Here is a 24,709-nt window from a genome sequence, read left to right on the forward strand (position 1 = left end):
AAAGGGCCTGCTGCCTACTCCACCCAGGCAACTAATGTGGGCAAGTCTGGTGGGTGGATGAATGCAAGGTAATTTTCTCATCTGTGTTTGCTTCATGGTGGATATTTCTTTGTCGAGCGAAGAGAAAGAGAAAGAGAGAGGAGAGAGAGAGAGAGAGAGAGAGAGAGAGAGAAAGAGAGAGAGAGAGAGAGAGAGAGAGAGAGAGAGAGAGAGAGAGAGAGAGAGAGAGAGAGAGAGAGAGAGAGAGAGAGAGAGAGAGAGAGATTTTATACATGAACGAGTTGAGGGAAGAAGAATTAGGTTACGCCACCAAACAGTCGGGTTCTCTCTCTCTCTCTCTCTCTCTCTCTCTCTCTCTCTCTCTCTCTCTCTCTCTCTCTCTCTCTCTCTCTCTCACTGTAAGTTTCCTATAAAACTGTAAAACAACCTTATAACAAATCCCAAATTTTATTCAAAGTACAACAAGCTCGCCAAATTTAACAACAGAATAAAACTTAACCAGAGATGTTCGGTTACTAAACAAAAAACTGTGCTGTGTGTTCTTCAGATGGTGCATAGCGAAACACACTTACACTTAAACCGAGTTCAGAACATACCAACTGCTTACAATACAAATATACGTTTGATGTGTAATGTTACACAAGCAATCTGGAAAAAAAAAAAGAACGATGATTCCTACTCTTTTTTCTTAGCAATCTCTTTAGCTGCCTTTTCATAAGGAAGCTTTGCCAGTCTGTCCATTTCCTGATAAGCGCTGGACAATCCTTTTTCATCAATGACCACATTGAAATCATTTGCCTCAGTGTCGATGCAAGTGCTTTGGTCGATCGTGTTGAGACGCTCCCCCGGAACATCGAACTTTGTTATCAGTGTCTCCTTGAGCTAGGAATGAAAAGTAACGGTACACTTACTCAGCGAGAAGAGGATCTTGATCAATAGCAAAGAATGTTGATAATAAACATGAGATGAAAAAAGTACATGGTAACAGAACACAAAAGCTGTGACGAGTAAAGACAGCCTGTGAAGATCACCTCCCTTAACGTGAGACCAGCAACAACAGTGATGGAAACCCCCGCCGCCTCTTTCATGTCTCAGGACAATACATTATTCACTAGGAAGGATTTGTAAGGCTTGACAATTACTATTATATTAATAAAAGCTTTAGAATTACTAGGAATAAAAAAAAATGTGAACTTTTTGGTTCATTTCATGACAACTGACCTGCTCAATCAGTTCAGGGTTCAGCTCCTTCTGCCTGCTGAGGATGGTGGCCGACCGTCGCTTGATGAACGCCACCTGGTGACACTCGTAGTCAATGGCGTAGTTGTCGTAGTCAGTGTCAATCACTCTGTAGTCACTCTTCATGTCGGGCAGGAAGCCTGTGGTGGGAAGGCGTGAGTAACACGGAGACAGACTGCCCTGGTTCCTTGCTTCCTCCAGTCTCTGTCCTTGACTATATCACAATAATGTTAATTGTTGGTGTTCTAGTCTTAGTTAATTCCTTGATTCCCGATTTCCTCACATCAGTGTCCTTGGCTACGTCACAATAATGTTAGTGTTCTAGTCTTTACTTACTGTTTTCCCACGTAGCAATGAACTCAGAAGCAGCACCACGGGACTTTAGCGAGCCAACGTTAGTGACCACCAAGTCAAGAGGGATGATATCACTGTAGGGCGGCCGCCTCACCTCCTTCACCCTGAACCCCTGGCCGTCCTCCGTCAGGTTGTAGGTCACAGAGAGGCAATCACTCCGCGTCCCGAGCTTGTTCAGGACGTACCAGGTCCCGGTGAACTAAAAGGTCGCCGACAGTCATGTATTAGCCCTCCTCCCAACACACACACACACACACACACACACACACACATTACTGTATAAGATGTTTATGTGTGGCGGACACAAAGTAACACAAAGGTAAGCACTTACCCGAGCAGGATCGAAATCTTTCATGCCGTCGAATTTCCTGCAGGACCCCAAACCCATCACGTGGGCGGTAGTGGTGGAGGCGAGCACTCCCACCACCACCACTGCCACCGCTACACTCCTGCCCGCTGCCTGCATGATGACTGCTGCTGTGCTGAGGGAACCCTGAAAGCTGGCCAAGGGAAGGTCGTTCATTTTAGTCTTCCTTCAAAAATGGATTAGTCATGAAGTTTGCTTTAAAGTGTCTGATGCTGCATGGATAGTACACAGTGCCGGGTTAGGTTTTGAAAGTAAGTGCCAAAAAAAATGTTTGCTGCATAACACTACAGACATACATACGCGTTACTCCAGTGGATGCTATTCCGTCACTCAAGAACCGCGGTACTGTAAATGAATGGGAAATACATGTTACGTCCCTTCATGATGCAGGAGAGGAAAAAAAACATGAATCAAGAAAACTGCTTTACGAAAATTAAATTACTGAAACTGAAACTGAAACACACACACACATACTCTCTCTCTCTCTCTCTCTCTCTCTCTCTCTCTCTCTCTCTCTCTCTCTCTCTCTCTCTCTCTCTCTCTCTCTCTCTCTCTCTCTCTCTCTCTGTGTGTGTGTGTGTGTGTGTGTGTGTGTGTGTGTGTGTGCGTGGGTACCAGCAATAAGGAGGACCACGAAGGGACTGCAGAGAGAGATTCCTTGCCGTCTTTTATATCCAGCGAGGAAGGGAGGGACGAGAGGGAGGTACAGGAGACAAAGGGCGTTCACTCCATCCTCTAACGTAACTACGACTCAAAACGTCATATGGCAGAGGAACCCTTTGTTTATATGAATGAGATGCCAACGGAGCGAGGAACCGAGGAGTGCACGGGAGGCAAAGGTGGTAGTTTGTAATGGAGGGAGGGAGGGAGGTAAGGAGAGGATGATCCAGGTAAATGTGAGGATAGGGTGGGAGTAGGGAGGGAATGATGGGTGGAAATAAATCAGAGCCGAAGAATATATGTGGAGAGAATTGTGGTGAGCAATGATTTACGGAACGGAGTATATACGTAGATAGAAAGAAGAGGCATGTCGGTACCGAGGAAAAGTTTAGAAACAGAAGAGGAAGCGACGAGTCTAGCGGAGTCCCTTGTAACAACTACGTTTCGATAATTCATCCATGAAAATATTTGACTTTAACTTCAACGACATAACTGTATCGGCACTTTGATCAGCAGCCGATGATCCTCACGTTCCTAACTTCGAGAACTAAAGAAAGAGACAAAGCAAAATGCGGTTCACAACACATGAACATTGACACAAAGGTTAACATAGATTGTTGTACACGTGGTCGTCGTGTTTAAAGGAACGGAAGAAAAACCTCCGGCACACTTTGTACTCGAATATGAAAACAAAATTGACTTGATGGAAAGAGTGAAACATTTGAGAAGCAGGCAACCTATCTAGTCTTTTTTTTTCCAAAGCACCAATGAAAATTTACTGGCATTCATAATTTATTTCTCAAAATACTGATTGATCAGAGTTATGAGCGCACTAACAATATTCTTGGAACGTAATTACGTCTCACAATTCTTCGCGAGACCAGCAAGCTTTGTTGCTACACAGAGACAAACTTTCCTGGAAGCCACAAGGTCACGCGGGGAGAGAAGGTAATAAGGACCAATATCTTTAAGGGCGAAAGCAAGACTTCTTCATGGTTGTGCACTGAGCATCTTCCCACGCTATCATTCCCTCCCGTATATCTTATATAAGTATGAAATTATAAGGGTCTTTTATTTGTTTATAACCATTTTTAGATCACCTACTAAAACTTGTATTCTCTCTACATGTAATAAGTTGCGTTTGCGGTTTCTTAAGTTGTTTGTCCGTTACTTTTCAAGTCTCCTGCAGTCAAGGCTGCCACGTCCACTGCTTGCAAGCGAGGGGCGGGTTTAGGGTGCCAGAGGAGCAGCCCCCACGACACCACACACGCAGAGCCGCGCCGCGTGGCCGACCCATGCTCAAACTACTACTTTGTGAAGTATTGCACGTGCCTTTTCATGTGCATGGTGTGCTGATGATTCAATTTATGTTTATCGTAAGGCTTAAGGTGAGAGTGGTGAAGCGGTGACATGAGTGGCGGATAAATGTTTGTTTAATATTCACTCCTCTCTGTTACTCACCAGCCACAGAATTACATAAGATGCTGCACACACACACGCCTGCGTCCCCTCGTCTGTTAACACTGCAATATCGTTAGTCTCACCTGCATTACTTGCCAAAAATAAGTAAATAAAAATTACTCGTTTACAAAAAAATGCAACGTTCGAGCAGAGAGTAACGGAGCAGAAGACAGTTCAGAGAGAGAGAGAGAGAGAGAGAGAGAGAGAGAGAGAGAAAAAAAAAAAAAAAAAGAGAGAGAGAGAAGACATGCACGAAGCGGCTCTTCTCAGTCATTACTCATGCGAGGGCAACCACCGCCACAAGTCCACCACCGGAAGCTTCCTCCCTCTTCTTCTTAGAACTTGCGTAACTCATTTTCCCGAGTGGCCGCTACCTGAAGGTGACACTCACGCCGAGGTTATGTTGGCCTCATGGTCACTTCTGTCAGGCACTGTTATGTTGAGATTTTAAAGTTATCAATGGGCAGCAAATGCTGGAGGTGAGGTGCAGCAACAGGAATTATGCATTTTTTTTTTTTTTTTTTTTAAGTACGATGAGGTCTGGCTTAGAGCAACAAAGGTTATAAAAAGATGCCCACTGAAGGTGTCAACTTCTACAGGGTATAGTCAAAAGAGGATTCTCTAAACTTTCAGAAGCGTCTTGAAACCTCCCTCTGGAAACAAATCAAGGCAAAGATAGGAGAAAATACAGAAGCAGGCAGAGAGTTTCAGAGTTTACCAGTAAAAGGAATGAGAGACTAAGAATACCGGTGAACTCTTACATTAGGGAGGTGGACAGAATAGGTGTGAGAGAAAGTAGAAATTCTTGTGCGACAAATGCATGTCAAACAAAACAGGATATTAGCCAAATTTTAACACGATTTGGGCTTATCTCCTTGCGTGCTGCAGCCTGGGTTAAATGGCCAGTGTTCCGCTCGCTCAGGGTTACAAGCAGAAACAGATACGGAAACGGAAAGGCGAAAACGAAGGACTTTCACTCTCGCCACACTCAGATTGCAAGTTCTCGGCTTACGCATTCTATTTTTTGTTACAACCTTAAAGGAAACAACCTAAAACCGTATCAGTCCATCTGGAATTCAAACTCTAAGGTCTCGTTAATGTGCTAGCCACCAGTGCTTCATTGTGTGCTGAACAGCTTAACTACCGAACCGATTGATAATAGTACTTGCTGTTGAAATGCTAGTAATTTCAAAATAATGGTAATTTTTGTAAAGCCTCCGTGGTGAACAGCGCACAAATTTTAGTCTCTTGCAACAGACATACGTTTCGCCCATCAATTCGTGAGTGAATAAGCTTTGTTACTTTGTCACGCGACTCAAAAGAGAACATATCTTAAGTGAATTGCTGCAGGAAGCACACACTGAAGGAGACATTAAAGTGCAGCAGGAGATACACGTGGATGCAGCAATGATGACGTAATATGCAGAACGCAGTAAGAAGACTGAGCGCGAGGCCATGAAGCCAATGCACGCCACTGGGGAAGGCAGCAAAGAAGCACGTGGTGAAGCTGAAGGACAAGCCTGCCTTCAGTAGCTGCAGATGGAAAGTGTGGTGAGCAGGAAGCACGCGGCTATTGGTGGGGACACACGGCTGCTTGGTGACCTTGGCGAGCAAACCAGTATTGTGTCACCAAATGTTGTTGTGACGTTGTAATGGAACATCTGGCGAGTGGCTGGTCTTTCGTTACGATGCATATTGGTAGTGTGGAGACTGGGTGACGACCGCGAGGCCTGGCCGTCCCCACTTCACTAAGTAAATGTCTGGTGGCGCCGCTGGTCAAAGACGGACGCAGTAGGGCAGTTTGGTTACCTTGACACATGTCGCTATCCATCACAGCATTCAGTAATTCCCTTTTGGATAGATTATTCCTTTGCTGGGTTATGTGGAAGTCATGTTGACAGTGGGTGTGTTCACCACAATATTTTTCTTATTTTATTGTTGTGTTCCTGAAGTTATCATAAAATTGTGTCTTTATTTATATATTTATTTAATTTTATTTTTTATTTATTTTATTTATTTATTTATTTATTTTATTTATTTATTTATTTATTTATTTATTTGTTCATTTTATTTATTTATCTATTTTTTATTTATTTATTTTTTTTTTTTCCTGTAATATAAGTCAAAGTTAATACTTGATATGACTGCTTCGTAAATAGAACCTCCTGTAGAGAAACACAGGTTGCCACACACAAGGGTTGTCACAAACACACACACACACACACACACACACACACACACACACACACACACACACACACGTAGAGCAGGATGGTTTTGGCCTTCCGTTCCTGCAGGGCCATACACACAACACTGGAGGGCAGAATCACCAGCTTTCAATCTCAGCCACATTCAAGGTTACAACTCAACTCACGTCCTGTACCTGCTCTGAGCTAGAAGAACACAGACCATTCCAGGAAAGGACACGAGTTTAAATGTCTCCACTCTGCCAGAATCTTGTCTCCCGGCTGTGCCAAAGGTGTTACTATAGATAAAAGATAACACTTTCTTTTATTGTCACTGGCCATTAAGAGATGCAAGCTCCTTCCTCCCATTGTTACCGTATTGCCAGTAATGTACGGGGTGTTACGGAGCAATGTGTGTCTGTAGTGTTTGTATGCCTGGTGTATTTCCGACTACAGCCTACCATAGTCAAAGATTTATTTTTCCTCCACATCAATGTGTTTTGAGTAGCGTGCTCAAGGCGGATCATTGCACAGTATCCCTCTTCTCCTTCCTCTCCACGTAATTTTGTAAAACAAGTTTTAAATAGGTGCAAATTTTATTGCAAGAATGAAAGGTTCGCGGAAACATATCATGAAGGAAAGGGTTTAGAGAAGTAGTGTCCTATACATGGACACGTGTGACGAGTATTTTTCAAAAGATGCGAGGCGCGGCACATTCAGCTCATGTAGAGCTGACAGTCTGCATTGTTCTGTAAACATTCAGTTCTCAAATGTTTCCACAACTTCAGCTGCCTGTTCAGGGGGCAGCTTTGACAGGTACTCAATCTTTTTGAGGTCTTTAAGGGCGCTCCTGATGCCATTCTCGTCCACAATGAATTTGAAGTCGTTTGCTTCCATTTCGACGCAGTTGGTTTGGTCCACCGCATTCATGCGATTTCTTGGAATTTCGAACTGTGTTGACAGTTCATCCAGCAGCTAAAAATAGAATGTAGCTTAGCTAAAATGGAGTGTTGGTGAGGCACAAAATAACTAAATGTGATGTAGATAAAGTAGTTCAAGAGAATCGTGATCTCATCTGCCTGAAACTTTTATGCCTCTAATTTGCAGAGACAAATTACTGTTTATTTTCTTCTATCATAATATGAATGATAACAATCAATTCAACAAAATCTCTGAATTGTCAGTTTGAAAGGAAAATACAGAACTGGGTCTTGAAGAATCACTTTATGGATTTGAATCATATGAAAGAAATGTGCCTGTGTATCTTGCAAGATCAGATCTGCCAGTGAAAATACTTTCTCTACACACCTTCCTTCATTTTCTTCAAAATGAGCACTCTCAAGACCTCAAGAAAGTGTAATACCAACCCAGGCAACTACAGTGTCAGGTATAATCTTAGAATTTCAGAATCACCACTTGGAACAGAATAGATACACACTCCCTTACTCCCACCACTAAATACTACCTTGCACTACACTATCATCAAAAAGGAAATATTTCTATAATATAAAAAACTCATTTGAAAGGAATGCTAACTTTTCAAATAACTGCTAGACAACTCACCTCTCCAACCTTTGCGTCGTCCATCTCTGGGTTCCTGCTGAGGATTGTGGCTGAAATTCGTCTCAGGAACCCAAAGAACTCCTGGCACTCAATATCAATGGCGAAGTTATCGTAGTCAGTATTGGGGACTGCATAGGTGCCAGTGAAGGGAATGATGCCTGTAGTGAGGGAAAGAAGGCGGTTAGACTAACAGTTTACCTTGATCATCTCCTTCCTTCCATCCTTGTCCTTTGCCACGCCACAAATGGTAATAGTATTTGGTGTTTACTTACCGTTATTCCACCTGACAGTGTATTTCCCGTTACCACCCTTGGGAGTCAGCGAGCCAGTGTTAGTGATCGCGAAGTCAAGAGGGATGACATCACTGTAGGGCGGCCGCCGCACCTCCTCCACCTCAAAGCTCTGGTTGTCCTCCATCAGGTTGTAGGTCACGACGAGGCAATCACTCCGCGTGCCGACCTTATTCATGACGTACCAGGTCCCGTTGAACTGAAAAGTAGCCGACAATCAAATAAGTAACTGCACAACAATGTATGCCGAAAAATCTTGTCAAATGTTGTTCCTGTGTGACGGAGACAAGGGGTCGTGTTCTGAAACGCCTTTCTCTCTCACCACGACTATTTTATAAGACCACAGAAGTGAATAACCTGGTTCTCACGAATATTTTTCCTTTTAATAACGTAGATATCCTGTTAATCTTTCACTAGAGCCGTAAAAACACCATTATGATTCTATGTCACCTTAACTTGAACCTCGTGAAAGTAGTCAGGGTGTGGCGTTAAGACGTTTCAGAATATGGTGCAAGGGATCACAAAAGCAAACACTTACCCGGGCAGGATCGAAGTTTTGCATGCCATTGAAGTTCTTGCAGCTTCCCAGACCCATCATGTGGGCGGTGGTGGTGGCGGCGAGCACACCCACCACCATCACTGCCACCGCTACGCTCCTGCCCGCTGCCTGCATGATGACCGCTGCTCTGCCTCACTGCTCACACTGGCCAAGGAAAGATCAACGGTAACAGCACATCAAACATTATAAGGGACAGTATCAATTAATACCTACAATGTTATTTTACGTATACGATGAAAGTTATGAAAAGAAAGTAGTTACCAACACCAACAGAATAAAAAGCTGTAAATCCTTAAGACGCCAAGAACTTGAGGTGACCAGCTCAGGCAGGTGAGGACAACACGTCTGGAGGAGAAAAAAATGTGTGTTATGTTCCTTCCTGGCATCATAAAACATAACAAAATAAATCAATATATGAACGTTTATGACAAGAAAAAACAAACTATTTAATTGTTTCGTGAAAAGCGCACATTTATGCATCTCTCTCTCTCTCTCTCTCTCTCTCTCTCTCTCTCTCTCTCTCTCTCTCTCTCTCTCTCTCTCTCTCTCTCTCTCTCTCTCTCTCTCTCTCTCTCTCTCTCCACACACTTTGGATAACGCCAGTGAGGAGGGCCGCGGTGTGACTGGCATGAAAAGCTTCTCACCGTCTTTTTATATTCCGGGGTGTGCAGTGTGACGGAAAGGGAGGGACGCAGGGAGGGGAACAGAGGGGAAGTGTGTGCGCTCCACCCTTTTTACATAACTATGAGGACCTTTGTTTGTACGAATGAGGCTGTAGCTGGAAGTGGAGGAACCCTTGAGTGCAGGGGACGCGAAAATAATGATCAGCGCGTCTACTTTTACTTCGCGGTAGTGGGAGAGAAGTCAGGAATGCAGAGGATGATTGAAGTTAGTGCAAAGGTAGACACGGAAGACTTAGAAAGAAGAATGGATCGGGTTGTTAGAAGACCAAGAGAGACAAGATAAGGACAGACAGAGGGAAAGGAAAGTTTATCAAAGTTGGTGTAAGGATAGACGAGAAAAGTGTGGAAACGAGTACGAAAGCTAAAGGGGATTGTTAGCACGCCGAGAGACACTGAAGATGAGACATGAGAAGGAACTAGCAGGATGATCAAAACTAATGTACGGACTGACGAAGAAACAAATGGAAGCAACATAGAAGGGACTATTAGAAGGCCAAAAGAGATTAAAAAGACAGAGAGAAAGGGAAACAGGAAGCTGATCAGAGTTACTGTGCGGATAGACAAGGAAGGTGTTTAAACTGCACAGAGGGTGGAAGGCCAAGAGAGATAAGCTGAAGATAGATAGAGACAGGATAAAAGAAGGATGATCAAAATTGGTGTGTGGATTGACAAAGAAAAGTATGTAAACTAGTGAGGACTCAAAGAATTACATAAGATAAAGACAGAGAAGACGAGAAAAACACAAGAAAAAGACACAAGAAAAGAAGAGAGAGACACATAAGATTAAGAAAAGGAGACTGTGTTGCGATGACGAATGAAACGAAGTGGACAGAAGAGAAAGAAGAAAGAGAAAGGGATAAGATGAAGACAAAGAGGATGCGGTACTAATACGAAGTGAGGAGAACGAAAGGGACACAAGAGAAAGAAAAGAAAGACACAAAAAGAGACAGAAAAAGGAACGGTTCTTAGGCGAAGTGACAAAAACGAACAGAACAAAAGAGCAGAACATGAATTTAATGATCAGTTCTTCCCAGACATTTACATCATCTAATCAAATGAAAAACTCCTATATTATGCCCTTAAGACTCTGCATGCCACCGCGACCCTGGAAAAACTTTAGCAGAGGGAAAGCTGACGAGTGCCCTGACCTTGAGGGATGAATCATGACAATTCCAGAGAGAGAGAGAGAGAGAGAGAGAGAGAGAGAGAGAGAGAGAGAGAGAGAGAGAGAGAGAGAGAGAGAGAGAGAGAGAGAGAGAGAGAGAGAGAGAGAGAGTTACAGCATAGATCAGACAGAACTCCACTGGTATTTTAGAGCGAAATTCTTGAAGTACAATTAGGACTACTATCATCTGCCTCACTGTAATTAGCATGCTTTATTCCTGTATAGGGACAAGCTTTCGTGGAAACCATCAAGTAATGCGGGAAAAGTGAAGATGAGGAGGAGGAGGAGGAGGAGGAGGAGGAGGAGGAGGAGGAGGAGGGGGAGGCGATGCTTACCACATTAGTAAGGATATCACTTCTCCAGTAATCGTGTTATAATGTTACTACACGGAGAGCAACCCTTTAAACAACTTAACAGCTCAAACCATTTCCTTTTTATTCGTGCGGTGAGATGGCATGCAGAATTTGAGCCACCTACATTGAGGCACGCCGGTAAACCATTTCTTGTACATCATTTTCCGTAGCTTCGTAGCACAATTCTCTCTGAAGTAGGATTGATTTCACTTCGGTCAGGTAAACAATATTTCCATTGTACTTTAGGACGGATGTCAATACAAAACAGAATATAAAAATTAACACTCTTTTCCCAGTATTGCCATTTCTTCCTGATGTTAGCTGGTTTCACTTCGTTCAGGTTACACAACATCGCAGGCACAGTCTATGTCGATGTCAACACAGAATGGGATAGAAAAAAAAAATCATCACTCCTTTCTCAGCAATGTTAATTTTCATAGAGTTGGTTTAATTCCGCTCAGAGAAACAACAGCATCTACACACTTTATGGCGGATGTCAACCCTCGTTTCCTAGTCGTATTAATTTTTCCCAAGTACAGTTAGTTGGTTTCATTATTCTCAGGTAAACAATATCGGCGGATGTCAACACAGAATGGAATGAAAAAAATCAACACTTCTTTCCCAGTAATGCAATTCAATGTCAGAAAACAATGCCGCAGAGGACAGTTCAGAGAGTGAGACATCCAGAGCCGGGTGGGCGTGACGCTGCTGCCTCATAACTCACGCGAGAGTCCCCGCTCCCTCGAACAGATCACCGGAAACTTGTCACTTCCTCGAACTCACCTGATGTTTCGTAAGACGCGTCTACCTGGAAGTGAGGGAATAAATCGTGCAGGTAAAACTGAGCTCCCTGTTACCGAGGAGAGGAGATTCTGGTGCAATGGACGCGGTAAGGATGTGGTGATGTGATTTGATTGATGGAGTATTTGCAATCGTGAAGACTCCAAGTACTACTACTACTACTACTACTACTACTATAACTACTACTACTACTACTACTACTACTACTACAACTACTACTACTATTACTACTACTACTACTACTACTACTACTACTACTACTACTACTACAGCTATTATTACGACTTCTATCCTTTTGATTCTACTACAGACTCTTTTAGGCAGCGCCATGTGATGCAGGCATTTCATCTATTTTTCTTCCTTGTTCTTACTGACGCATTAAAAACAATACTGAAATAAAGTTAATTAATCAGTACTTTCCCATATCATCACACTTCTGCCACCAAGATCAAAACCCCTACAATCTTACTAACGCCTTGAACTCGTGACTAGCGGTGTTGTATTGCCATTATCCTGGACTCTCTCGCTCACTCACCGCGTTGCCATCAACTGAGCGCCAGTTTTTTTTCCGCCACAGTACAGCCAGCCTCCCGTGTGTCGCCTTCTAGTCATTGGTTACGCAACTCACGGACTCAGGGACCACTTATGTTCATGGACAGTTACCTGACGCTTCGTGGAACTTCTTTGTCGAGCCTCTGTACTTGTTTATCTACGTACATTAATGCTATATGGTGAATGGGATGGTCAGTAATCACGTTGTTAGTGCTGAGTCATTAGGGAGCTTTAAAAGATCAGATAATTTTATGGATGAGGATGATATGTGGAAATAGCTAGGTATGCTTCATGCAGGGACTGTCAAGTGTAGGCCTGATGGCTTCTTGCAGCTTCCCTTATTCTATGTTCTCATGTCCTCATATACCTTACTTCTAACTATTTACATATGTATGTGTGTGTGTGTGTGTGTGTGTGTGTGTGTGTGTGTGTGTGTTTGTGTATTCATGTGGACACACGCACACACCCACACACACACACACACAAAGTACACTGTTAAGTAGATGTAAATCAAAACTTCAATAGATGTAGATCAAAAGATATATTGTATACCGTTGAAGATATACGAGTACAATACGATCAGTAAAAAATCAATTAAAAAAGAAATTCCGCGAAGTGTGATGTATCTGTCCGTGCGGAGCAGCGGTCTCTGTTCTGGTCCCTGCTGCATAACCCCGCCGCGGCCGCCGAGTCACGAGGAGGCGAGGGCCGGAAGCCAGGCCTCGCCACCCCCACCTCACACAAACCATTGTGCGCAGCTTCCGCCCAGTGTGTTAAGAGCACTTCATTCATAGACATTATACAATAGTCACTGAGATAACTACATTGGTTTTCTGATCTGTTCTCTCTAAACTTTAGACTAAATGCTCATTGTACAGTAACAGGTGGTTAGTGTTGCAGTATCTTCTTGGTGGGCTCAAGGAACTTAATTTAGTCTTTCTTGCTCTCTTGCTCTGTTCTCTGTAAAGTGTTAACTAAATGTATATTATAAATTATAGGTGCTGACTGTTGCGATCCTCCTTAGTGAGTTCAAGGAGGTTTAGTCAGTCTTTATCAACTTCCCTGAGAGTGCTGCACCTTACCTCGGAGACAAAAGTAGCAATTACACGACGTTCTCCGTATATAACTTTTATTGTGTATTATTCATGTCCAGTAAATACATGTTGTATTAATATTAGTAGTATTACAGTGACCAATTCCCACGCAGGAATACAAAAATAACGATTTGTTTACAAACATTCGTGATGTGAGTGATGCTCTCGCGTGCACCACGAGCCCTCGCGGGTTGGCGGCGCTAAGGTTCGCCAACGGAACTAAATGTCTTGGAGAAGTTCGTGAACTTAGAAATGTACGTCGTGGAGTTATATAGTGACAGATAAAGCGAATATATATCATAGAATATATTCATCACATGAGTTACAGATAACCATTACAGACTGGAGCACTGACACCCAGACACCCTGCATCACACAGCCACGCACCACCGCCAGCCCGCACACACCACCCACACACATCACTCACAAACACACACACACACACACACACACCACACACACCACCACCTCGCCGCCTTCCTGTCACACCTCAAAACACTCTGAAACGTAAAACTGGACACGCCTCGTTGCGGTCGAGTGTGGGTGTTGTCCTCCACTCTTACAAAGAAGATGAGTCAGATATATGAGAAAAAATCATGAAATGTGCACATTCAAAAGTCTGGCTACTGAAAGATTGCAGTCTTATCTGAAATGAAACAATAATTAGTTCCCGCAGTAATTAAGTATTTCCTGTGTCCAAGCCTCTGTGTATGTTATAGACATTACAATGATATAGCGTATATATTAAGGAGACAGAAAGGAAAGCCTATCAGAATAAAAGTTGTTCCATGAGCACGGGTCGAGGCCTAATGCTTGTCTTCCTGGAACACGGTTTCCGGCTGTGCGCACAATTGAGTTCCCGCTTCCAGGAGGACAATTCTGCTCATCGGGTTGTGTCTTTAATGGGCGAGCCTACATGGGAGAGGCCAAGGGTGACCAAGCAAGGTTCAGGGCTCCCTGGAAAACCATCAGTCTCGCTGGTTTTATAAGAAGAATATCCGCCATGATGCGCCCTCAGAAAACCCTGTGAATAGGGCATCCTGGCAGGCAACGCCCCTGCCTTTCCCAGACATGTCTGTCATGGACCTTGAAAATGAAATTCAGAAGGAACACGGGCTACCGAGAGCGCCTGTTACTACCACTCAATTTTCATCTAATATCATCAATTTATTTTATTTTATCATTTATTCTTTTATTTTTATTTCTATTTTTATTTTATTTTTTTACTTATTTATTTTTTTTTTTTAGGGAATGAGAGAATACAACATTTACTTTGTGAAGGCAAAGCAAGCTTACAACTGTAGTGCTTTTCTTTCAACAAAAAACAAATGAATGAAAAAGAAAACAAAGAAATAATAAGGAAAATAGATATATTTGTTTTGCCCTTACTGGACACTCCACCTGACACAATGATCTAAAGGAGGAATAAATCTTTACCCACGGCAGACATTCACCGAGGCAGGAATGGAGCTCCTGAGCGAAAGAATAAAAGGACAGCGCTATAAGCGTCGCGATCTTAACAAACGGCAGGTCCTAGGTCACTTTGGGTGTTTGTGCTCCCGGTCACTGCATACCCTGCCAGCATACATTCTCCACAGTGAGGCGAGCGTACATGTTGGCAGCACACATTCGTAACTCTGACGTAAGGGGACGGGAGAGGCTGAGTGACGCTACATTTGTCAGGAGGCAGAGTTGGTGAACTGGATCAGTGAACAGAGAGGGAGACTTGGGAAGGAGACTTTACCAATGGGTGATGAATAATGAGGCAGCAAATACTTTTTGCACTCTTACTAATTTTATCAGGTTAAAGAAACAAATACATAAATTGTTCCTATGAATGTTGTCAATATTAGGTTGCTCTCGAAAATATTGCTTAAATAAAAAAAAAATGAGCTAAAGAATAAGGCAAGGAAGGTAAGGACACCGAAAAAAAAACAATAAACAATAAGGACGAGATAAAAGTAGGAAAATAGCAAATGGATATATAAACAAATAGAAAAATAAGTAAATAAATCTCAGGTACTCATCTACAAACCAAAAGCATAAATGAGCACAGATTAGTTCCTGATTGTGGACGTGCCTTGATACACCTTTATATTCTTCGTATAAAAGTCAAAGCTCTTAACATATAAGAAGCCACTTTGGTCAAACAACAGCAGAACACTTTGCTATGTGTGAAGATTGTTAACTGTGAAAAAGTGACGTAAAAAATAACAGAAGGCGAGGAAGATCGAACGCAGGAGACAAGACTGAACAGAAGCAATATCTATACAACAGTTGAAATAAGAGGCTAAAGTATCTAGAAAACATCATGATATATAAAAGTGAAATACAAATACAAGTTGCATCGTGGGTGTTGAAATGAATGTTACGCCTCGCAAAGCTCATCACTTAAAAGTTCAGGCAGCAAGCAACTAAATATATTACATAACATTAAAGAAGAAGGATATAAGAAATTCAAGTAGTAAGTGTATATTTCCAGCAAGTTGGATTAAGAGTTACAGGGAAAAAGAAATGGTCCTTTTTTTATGTTCTTATGAAATATAATGAAAATATCTTCGATACGTTTTGTATTCCCGTATTCAAAAACGGTTTACATGTATACACCTATAGACAACAGTGCATATTCGCCATTCAGTAGCCAGAAATTCAAGTGCAAACCGTGAGTCAATATTTCCTCGTGAGTTCCGGAAGCTGTGCCGTCACCACCCGGCCGTAGGTCCTTCCCGAGAGCAAGAAGGTGACAGAGCGAGTGACGCAACTAACCTTCTCTGCTCTAAGCACTTTGACACTGTTTGCTCGACGTCTGACGCCGCTCACTATGGTACAGAAACCCTAAAACTTAGCATCAGGGCACACACACACACACACACACACACACACACACACACACACACAGGTAACCTCTATCACACTCTTGTATGGTGCACTCAATCTGGTCGTTTTAGAGCTTGGCAGCGCGGACACACTGAAAAGACGACTAGAGGCTAGAGGCAGGCGTACTCTCAGCCAGTCACCGGCCTTCCTTCTGCACCAGCGATCTCCTTATCATCACTTGTTGGAGCATCGTGTGTTGCGGCGGGAAATATCCTTGTTGTGTATCCATCTGCCAGCTCACTTACAGCCCAGCGCTTAAAATAGAGGGCCATTTTTCAGGGTGTGTTCCATACTCCTCTAAAAGCTACAGATAACATAGGAACTTATCCCAAATATACAATGACTTTTCATAAATTAATTACTCTGTGAATCGTCTTGACATATAACTACACATTGGCATTTTGTTTTTACATTACACTGAGTACAGTAATATGTTATCATGTCACACGAAAGGAAAGTACCATAATATTACGTGTTGCTTCTTTAACCACGAGTTGTAGCAGTCACCCAGATAGGACGGCGCGGCACAGCACAGTTTTCTTCTTGCCTGCCGCGCCAAGGGTAACTGAGCAGGTTCTCGGACACGGCACGACTCAGGTACGGGGGTTGGGAGGGTGTCACGTCGAGAGGGACAAATATAGGACCGGATTCTGAAACACCTCTGCGCCGCACCTCCACTACATTCAAAAGGCTCTACGTAGTTGAAGTTACACGGGTTTTCAAATGTATTTTTATGTTTCTAGTGACAGATTAACAAGATTTCTACTTTATTAACTGGAGAAGCAGTCTTGAGATCTCGACTTACCTGTGGCCTTTGGAAATAGTGGTGTTAATAGAGCAAAGAGTTTCAGAATTCGGACCATAGACACACCCGAGGGCACGGATCTGTACTATGCATACACCTACGTATGTGGATGAAGGGACAGAAAAACCTTGAAATCTGGTGGTTGGCTGTCGTTATTAAAGTTAGTTTTATAATTATGAAATTCAGGTAAGTCTACATATACACAGCCTTGAGAGGGACTATTTCAGTAAGGCAATTCAAGGCCAATAGTACGTACATAGTCATTACGTAATGTTTGTGGGACGTTTCTTTGAGATACGCAAAACATCAGTTACTCTCGAGAGGGAAATTCAAACATGAAATTTTAAAAACAAAATAAAATCAAAGTAACTGGATTTTTTTTTCGTTTGTTACCTAATGAAACAAAACTATATACAGTTATTGTACTGTTGATGGAGTTTTGGCTAAATGTGGCACCGGAGTTTGGGAAAGAAAAGCTACAAAGAAAAGCGTTGGGCGGGTTTGGGTGGGTCGAGGAGCCTTCCTCCTCACTGGTTGTGGAGAAACGTGCTGTGCTTCCATTGGTCCTCGTCGCCTCCACAACACGAGGCGACCACTAGCAAAATATAAAAGTCTATTACACATCACTATATCACCATCATCATCATCATCAACATCATCTTCATCATCTTTCCACATTCATCCCACGGTGCTGAGAAAAACATTACACTTTCACTAACTGATCAGGACGATATGGAAGATTTGACAAATAAACTGATCAAATTTGTTGTACAATTTCAGTTACCCGAAATCAACCACGTCGGAGACTATACTAATGGTGAAGGAAGTTTAAATTTATGAGGAAAACATAAAAGACTAGTTTTTGTGATGCATCCGTAATTTGCATTTCATCTGCCTCGTTTACTCCCTACCCGTTACTTAAAACAATAACATTATTCTTTTACATGTTTCATTTTTACGTGAGAAAAAGACTAGTGGAGGGAGTACAATTGAAATATATATATATATATATATATATATATATATATATATATATATATATATATATATATATATATATATATATATATATATATATATATATATATATATATATATATATATATATATATATATTAATCACTCTTCACCAAAAGAAAGTGAACAGAAGAGAATTCCAGACAAGATGACCAGTTAAGTTTTGAATGTTCTTTGATTCTTCTCCCCTGAAACAGCTAAAATCTCAGGGATCTGAGTAAAACATTTCGTCGCTTTTTCCTTCTTATGTATCCATTATTAAAAGAAACCGAGGCAGATCTTTTTTTTTTTTTCCAGGATGATAAGAACGTTCAAATAAAATAATACACATACAGAAATATACTGCCAACGTCAAGAGTCAGGCCGAGACACACCCTATTCATGCACCAGTACAAACAACCTTGTTATGTACATGAAACACTCACTAGCTATATTTAACTCTATAACTATATATCCACACTTCATACACTCGTTCTCTCTGTCTCTCTTTTTCTCCTCACTTCAAAGATCACGGCATTGACCTTCACTAAACCTTACGTATTGAAACTAAATCCACTTAACGCACTCTCTTTTTCTCTTTGCTACACATGCACTGAAATGACGCGTTTGGACCACAGTGCCCCGTTTGGCTCGCATCCACACGAACATCTCCCACGTAAGAACTTGTAAACTAAAACACGACGTTCACTTATTTGGTAGAAAACTTGTATTTCTATATGCAGGACTATCTTGGTCTGTCAGCTTACAAGGAGAGCCGACGGTGTGTGGACAGGAGGAGGAAAGTACGCAGGTGAAGATACAAGACGTGGAGGAGGAAACACGTAGAGGAGCTTATAAGAATGGGGAAAAAATAATAAAAATTGCTTCGTTTACACAGCGACAGGCTCCGACTCCTGCAGGCATGGAAGGAAAGAAAGAAAATATGGTTAGTATCAATTATTACTGCTGATATAAAGCATTGTTAGTATCATAAATACCATAAATACATGTCACTAGCCAGTAGTTCTTAATTAATGTTAGTGTATTAGTATGTATTCTCTAAGAACTATTCTTTTTACATACTATCTCCACGTAGGGTCAGTAATCATGACAGGACAAGTAAAACGAGTTCAATCTTGATAAAGCTAGATTTAAAAAAAAAAAAAAAAAAAAAAGAGATGGGAAGAAACTGATTCTCAAATAAGAGTGCAATAGACTCAGTAATTAGCCTGTTAGTGCCGAGTCTTTAGGGAGCTTTAAAAGAAGATTACACAAATTTATGGATGAGAATGATAAGTGGAAACAGTTAGGTATGCTTCATACAGGGACTGCCACGTGTAGACCTGATGCCTTCTTGCAGATTTCCTTGTTTTCTTATGCTCTCATATTCTTATTATCATTCTACATGCAAGCTACCAATGTGTCAGTATCTATTTACTCAAATTCATCCAGCGCTATCCTCGTTTTCTTATGTTATATTCTTACCATCATGCAACATAGAAGCTACCAGTCTATTGTTCATATATTTAATTACATAAACTCAGCGCTGCTCTACCATTCTAAGGACAATATTCCGAAACGTTTCTGCTCCCTCCTCCCCCACGACTACCTTCAAAGGCCTCCAGTTGAAGTGACACGGGTTTCGAAGAGTGTTTTATGGTTCTAATGATAGATTAACAAGATTTCCACATTGCTAACAGGAGAAACACTCTTGGAAATCCGGCCAATCATCTACGTGGCCTTGAAAAATTGTAGTGGTGAGAGAGAAGAGCGTTTCTGAATACCGGCCTACCAGCCACACTCACCGCCACAGGGTCGACTGCATCGTCGTCAAGACCCGTCACACCCTTCACCAAGTCCTCAGGGAGCTCGGGGGACCTGGCGGGCTCCTGTGTGTCCAGGGGTGAGGTCTCCTTACCATCCGGGTCTTCCCTCTCCTCGGCCTCCTCCTTCTCCTGTCCCTCCTCCTCGCCCTCCCTATCATTATCTATACCTGAGGGAGAAAGAAATACGGTTTGAAAACAAAGACTGGAAGGGTAAAATATAAAGATGATATTACTACTACTACTACTACTACTACTATTACTACTACTACTACTACTGTTGTTGTTGTTGTTGCTGCTGCTAAAGTATATCATTGTTGGCGGGAACATTATATGCTAGTGTCCTGAAACTGTTAATCAAAATAAACTCTATAATTACTGTTTATGAAGACTTCTTTATGGACAAGTATATCAGATTTTAAGATTAACCAGCTGCAGAGAGAGAGAGAGAGAGAGAGAGAGAGAGAGAGAGAGAGAGAGAGAGAGTCAGAGGCAAATGGTTACGTAAACATACAAGCAGACAGACAGACAGACAAACAGAGAGATACAGACAAATGGACAAAGATACTGACATACAGTAATTCATCACAATAACACACACGTACAGAAATAAAACACGCAAGGGACATTTAACAAAGAGCTTAAGGACAAAGACAGGGATAACAAGGGGACCGAGTCTGACAAAACAGTGGGTGGAATTAATAATGCGAGACACGAGAGAGAGAGAGAGAGAGAGAGAGAGAGAGAGAGAGAGAGAGAGAGAGAGAGAGAGAGAGAGAGAGAGAGAGAGAGAGAGAGAGAGAGAGAGAGAGAGAGAGAGAGAGAGAGAGAGAGAGAGAGAGAGAGAGAGAGAGAGAGAGAGAGAGTGTGCAGAGTTCAAAGTAACATACTCGTACCTTCAACATGAAAACAGAGCAGAAAAATACACACATATAAATAAACTAAAAACAGGAAGCCAATTGCAACAATAAAATGTCACGAGAGATTAGCGAAAGATAAAACTCAGAGTAATTGAAGAAGACAAGGAGCTCCTGATAATAAGAGAGAGTGAGAAAAACAAGAAAACTTAACACACTTACTGTTCTCCTCCTGGTCCTCGCCCACGCTGGCAACCTGAGGGGAGAAGGAAGGAAGGGCAGTTAGATGATGTACCATTAGCCAACAGGTGACTAAAAGCGACTCTCACATTCTAATAGGTAACTCAGACACATTTCTCAGTAATAAGATTGTTTTTTCGTTATATCCACCGTAGGAAAGTCGACCGTACGTGGAGCAATAAAACGAAACAACGATCTTTTTCGGTATTTTCAAAGACGAAGACTGTTACACTTTTATAGGTGACAAATACTCGAGGCAAGCAATGATTCCTCTGTTCTCGCCCCTCCTCAAGGCTAACTAACACAATAAGTTAAGGAATGCAGGAAGATAATTAGAGGATGTAACAATAATCAAACAGGTAACGAACTCTCTCACGCTCTCACAGGTGACAAAAGACTCAGGAACAAACAATGATTTTTCTGTTCTCGCCCCTCCTCAAGGCTGGCCGACCCAATAAGTTAAGGTGCCTGAACAGATTAGAAGGAGCAATGAAGTAGCAATTAAATGTCGCCCCAAACACCTCCGCACCTTGAATTGGAAGATAGCGAGTGAGTTGCAGCGCTACGATCACGCACACACCTCACGCTCTCCTTACTTTAAATGCTCCATTACGTCTATTCTTGTCTGTTGCTTTTTCTGAGTCACCTCACTGCAACGTCATAGTCTCTTATGCACACTGACACCCACAACCTCGCCCACACACACACACACACACACACACACACACACACACACACAAACACGAGCATGCAGCCACCATCACCACTAACAGTAATTCAGTCACGCACCAACACTTCTTTGTATTCAGTCATTCATAGTAATCAAATCCAGACAGCTAATCTCGAGTGTTCATGCAAATGGTGAGCAGAGCGGCAAGGTAAATAGTTATGGAAATATATATGCACAGGAGGACTCGGAAAGCCTTATTCTAGATGGTCAACTTTGAGAGTAATGGAAATGTGCAATAACGCCGTGATGATTTATTTCTCTTAAATCAGATGTCACTTATGATACCAAATATTTAAGTTTAAACAAGTGAATGCATTTTTTACTGTATGATATTCTTAAAACTACTTTTTTTTTTCCTATTCTTATAATGTCACGGTAATTTTTCTTCTTTTATGCCAGAGGTCACTCTAATGCGTGCTGGATACCTACAGAACCAAATACTTTATTCATTTATATTCTCACAGCTGCCTTTTTTTCTCTTTTTTTTTTTTTTAAGCAACACAATCAAGTACTTTAACAGTGGTTCATCTGAAACAACTGAAACTTAGCTATTACTTAAGCACAGAGACCAGGTGCCTCCGTGGTGCAGCGGCTGGAGCCTGGCTATGAATCAGCAAGCCTCAGTTTCTATCAGGGCTGGTGCAGTCTGCGAACAGTTCACACAACTGTTCATCCTTCTTTTGAGTTGGTCGATAAATAGATACCTGAAGATATTTCGGGGAGGTTGGTCGATAAATAGGTACCTGAAGATATTTCGGGGAGCTTAGTCGATAAATAGGTACCTGAAGATATTTCGGGGAGCTTAGTCGATAAATAGGTACCTGAAGATATTTCGGGGAGGTGGCGACCCGGGGTGAGTGATGTCATGTACCACAGGATCAAAGGCCGGTGAGACGGAGATGAACGCCAAGGCCACGCTTAGCTACAGTGTATGCTCAAACTTTACTTTTCTCTGCACATCTCAAACGGTCCACCAGGCAGCAACTACGCCACGTGGAGGTAATTAAGCAGAATCAATACAGTGTACGGTAGCTACATACTGCATTACGTGTTTGAGTAATTACGGAGAACCATTACAACTCTAAAAATGCAATTTACACCTCCAGGTTACAGTCAAGGGGCGTAGTAGGTGTAAATAAAATTCAATAGTAATTAAGACAGATGAAAGAAAAAAATCATTGCGAGCGTCAGTAGAGAACGAAGTCTCACGTTTATTTTCAAACATGTACGCCTTCATATTCGTATTGTAATTAAGAGGCGTTCATCATATTCGTAAACTTTGAAATAGAGACGCAGACCATCATTCACTATGGACCACACCAGTCATTCACATTCGATACATAATAAAAGAGGGCATTGCAAAACTACATTTAACACCATGTTATGTTTTTCTAATCCTTAAACAGCATCTGTCTTTAGGCCAGCATTTTTTTTTTTTACAGGTACACAATAAAGTATAAAAAAAATCCTGAACAATTACCGAAGCTTTGTTAGATTTCCTTGCTTTAGGCGGCTCAGTGTTATAATCATCCTGGATTCGACAGGTGTGCGAGAGACAAAAGTTTACTCGACTAATATAAATACAACGTAGAGAATAAACATAATTGTGTACGCAGAACAATTATCGCAACCTTGTTCTACTTTTCAAGCAAGGATGGGCCACGAACATACACTTCTGGCCTTCTTTCCGCCTCCTTACAGTAAACATTCGGCATTCATGTTATGTTCAAAGACAGCACGCGATCCATGTTCTTTCACACATCGCCGAATCCACAGGCAAGGTGGGGCTCGTGATGTTGCTGCATTGTGACTCGCCCCCAGCACAAAGGCGCCAGCGCGGCCTTCAAACGTGTTGTCTTCCAGGCGACGAGAAGTGTTCAAGTTAAAGAGCTCGGTGAAACTTAACTCTATACCGTGATAGTTCTACATTTCTTTTTTTTTTTTCTTTTTTTTTTTTGTGTGTGTCTGGGTGGATGGGATGGGTGTTCACTGCAGCTAAACTTCATGTATTAAACTACAGTTCTTAAATATTTTTATCATATTTTCTTATATTTAGTCATTAAGTATTGCATTGTTGTTAAATTTGCAAGCTGCAGTAAACAAATACATGAAGACAAACATGTCTCATGTACGTGAAAGAGAAAACATTACTGCAGACACCAGTTGCATTCTACACTAGTGAGAAATAAACACGAGGTCAGTCACAATGTACCCTTTACTCTACAACAATACTAAAAATACACATTCCACCCTTATTCCTCAGTGACCACGTCGAGGGAGTATCCAGGAATAGCCAGGAACTTCAATGGAATAGACTCAGCAATCAGGTTAATAGTGCCGAGTCATTAGGGAACTGCAAAAGAAGATTAGACAAATTCATGGATGAGGATGATAGGTGGAGAGAGCCAGATAAGTTCCAAAAGCTGCCACGTGGAGGCCTGAAGGATTCTTGCAGCTTTCCTTACTTTTTCATGCTCTTGTTCTTATCAATGCCTCAACTACGATTCACTACAGTTTCAGTGGTGAGGAAAATAGAAAACAGACATCCCGTGCTCCTTCCTCAGTGTCCACAGCAAAGAAGTTACCAGGGACAGACAAGAACATCGTCACCACCAGCCACTACAGCTTGCAAAAAAGAAGATACACATTCAGTCCTCTTCCTTCAGTACGCAACGCGAGGGAGTAACCAGGAACTTCCTGCAACGAGTCACAAATCTGGCGTCTGTCCACCAGGAACTCTCTCGCGCGACGCTCAATACTCCATTCTGATACACGAACACAAGGCTGAAAATCGTTGCACAGAGGGAAAAGTCCTCCAGAGAATGTACGTATCCCTTATCAAATAACCATGGCCAGTGCTGCTAAATTTAGCTCTTCCCTTCACATGTTCACTAATAATTGAACACAATCGTTGGAAGAATGATCAGCGTTGCAGGTTTTCTTCCTCGGAGCTTGTGGTGGCGGAGCGCGAGCCCACTTGTGACATCCTGGTTAACTTACATACGAACACACTTGGATATATTAAGGATTATCTTCTTAATGCAAGCCTGAGGC

At 42.0% G+C, this 24,709-nt stretch overlaps 3 protein-coding genes across 10 annotated transcripts in view; all 3 read right to left on the bottom strand.

Moving 5' to 3' along the window:
* Positions 1 to 431: 431 nt before the first annotated feature.
* Positions 432 to 2,600, bottom strand: LOC135107196 (apolipoprotein D-like). 2 transcript variants are annotated; one of them, XM_064016869.1, is made up of 6 exons: positions 2,576 to 2,600; positions 2,261 to 2,305; positions 1,925 to 2,093; positions 1,576 to 1,792; positions 1,222 to 1,379; positions 432 to 882 (listed from the first exon to the last, which is right to left on the bottom strand). In XM_064016869.1, exons 3-6 carry the CDS (start codon positions 2,057 to 2,059, stop codon positions 676 to 678), a joined length of 717 nt encoding a protein of 238 aa, XP_063872939.1. In that variant the 5' UTR covers positions 2,060 to 2,093; positions 2,261 to 2,305; positions 2,576 to 2,600; the 3' UTR covers positions 432 to 675. The 2 variants fall into 2 exon arrangements, with proteins under 2 accessions (XP_063872939.1, XP_063872940.1); XM_064016870.1 differs by having other exon boundaries at positions 2,257 to 2,305; positions 2,576 to 2,598.
* Positions 2,601 to 6,844: 4,244 nt separating this feature from the next.
* The window catches only part of LOC135107380 (radial spoke head protein 3 homolog), a 109,637-nt gene continuing 91,772 nt past the window's right edge, over positions 6,845 to 24,709 (bottom strand). For 2 of the 7 annotated variants that reach the window (XM_064017160.1, XM_064017159.1), the window contains 3 exons: positions 20,908 to 20,941; positions 19,811 to 19,998; positions 13,346 to 17,604 (listed from right to left, as the gene is read on the bottom strand). In XM_064017160.1, the coding sequence (XP_063873230.1) occupies positions 17,353 to 17,604; positions 19,811 to 19,998; positions 20,908 to 20,941 (474 nt within the window). In that variant the 3' untranslated portion in view covers positions 13,346 to 17,352. Of the gene's footprint in view, positions 7,243 to 7,830; positions 7,989 to 8,102; positions 8,320 to 8,658; positions 8,824 to 8,940; positions 9,025 to 13,345; positions 17,605 to 18,139; positions 18,920 to 19,810; positions 19,999 to 20,907; positions 20,942 to 24,709 lie in introns of those variants that run through there. The other 5 variants (XR_010271745.1, XR_010271744.1, XM_064017162.1 and 2 more) reach the window with 5 other exon arrangements.
* LOC135107234 (apolipoprotein D-like) lies at positions 7,027 to 8,718 on the bottom strand. The gene is made up of 4 exons (XM_064016893.1): positions 8,659 to 8,718; positions 8,103 to 8,319; positions 7,831 to 7,988; positions 7,027 to 7,242 (listed from the first exon to the last, which is right to left on the bottom strand). Exons 1-4 carry the CDS (start codon positions 8,716 to 8,718, stop codon positions 7,027 to 7,029), a joined length of 651 nt encoding a protein of 216 aa, XP_063872963.1.

This window comes from Scylla paramamosain, chromosome 15 (assembly GCF_035594125.1).
Source record: "Scylla paramamosain isolate STU-SP2022 chromosome 15, ASM3559412v1, whole genome shotgun sequence".
NCBI classification, from domain to species: Eukaryota; Metazoa; Arthropoda; class Malacostraca; order Decapoda; family Portunidae; genus Scylla; species Scylla paramamosain.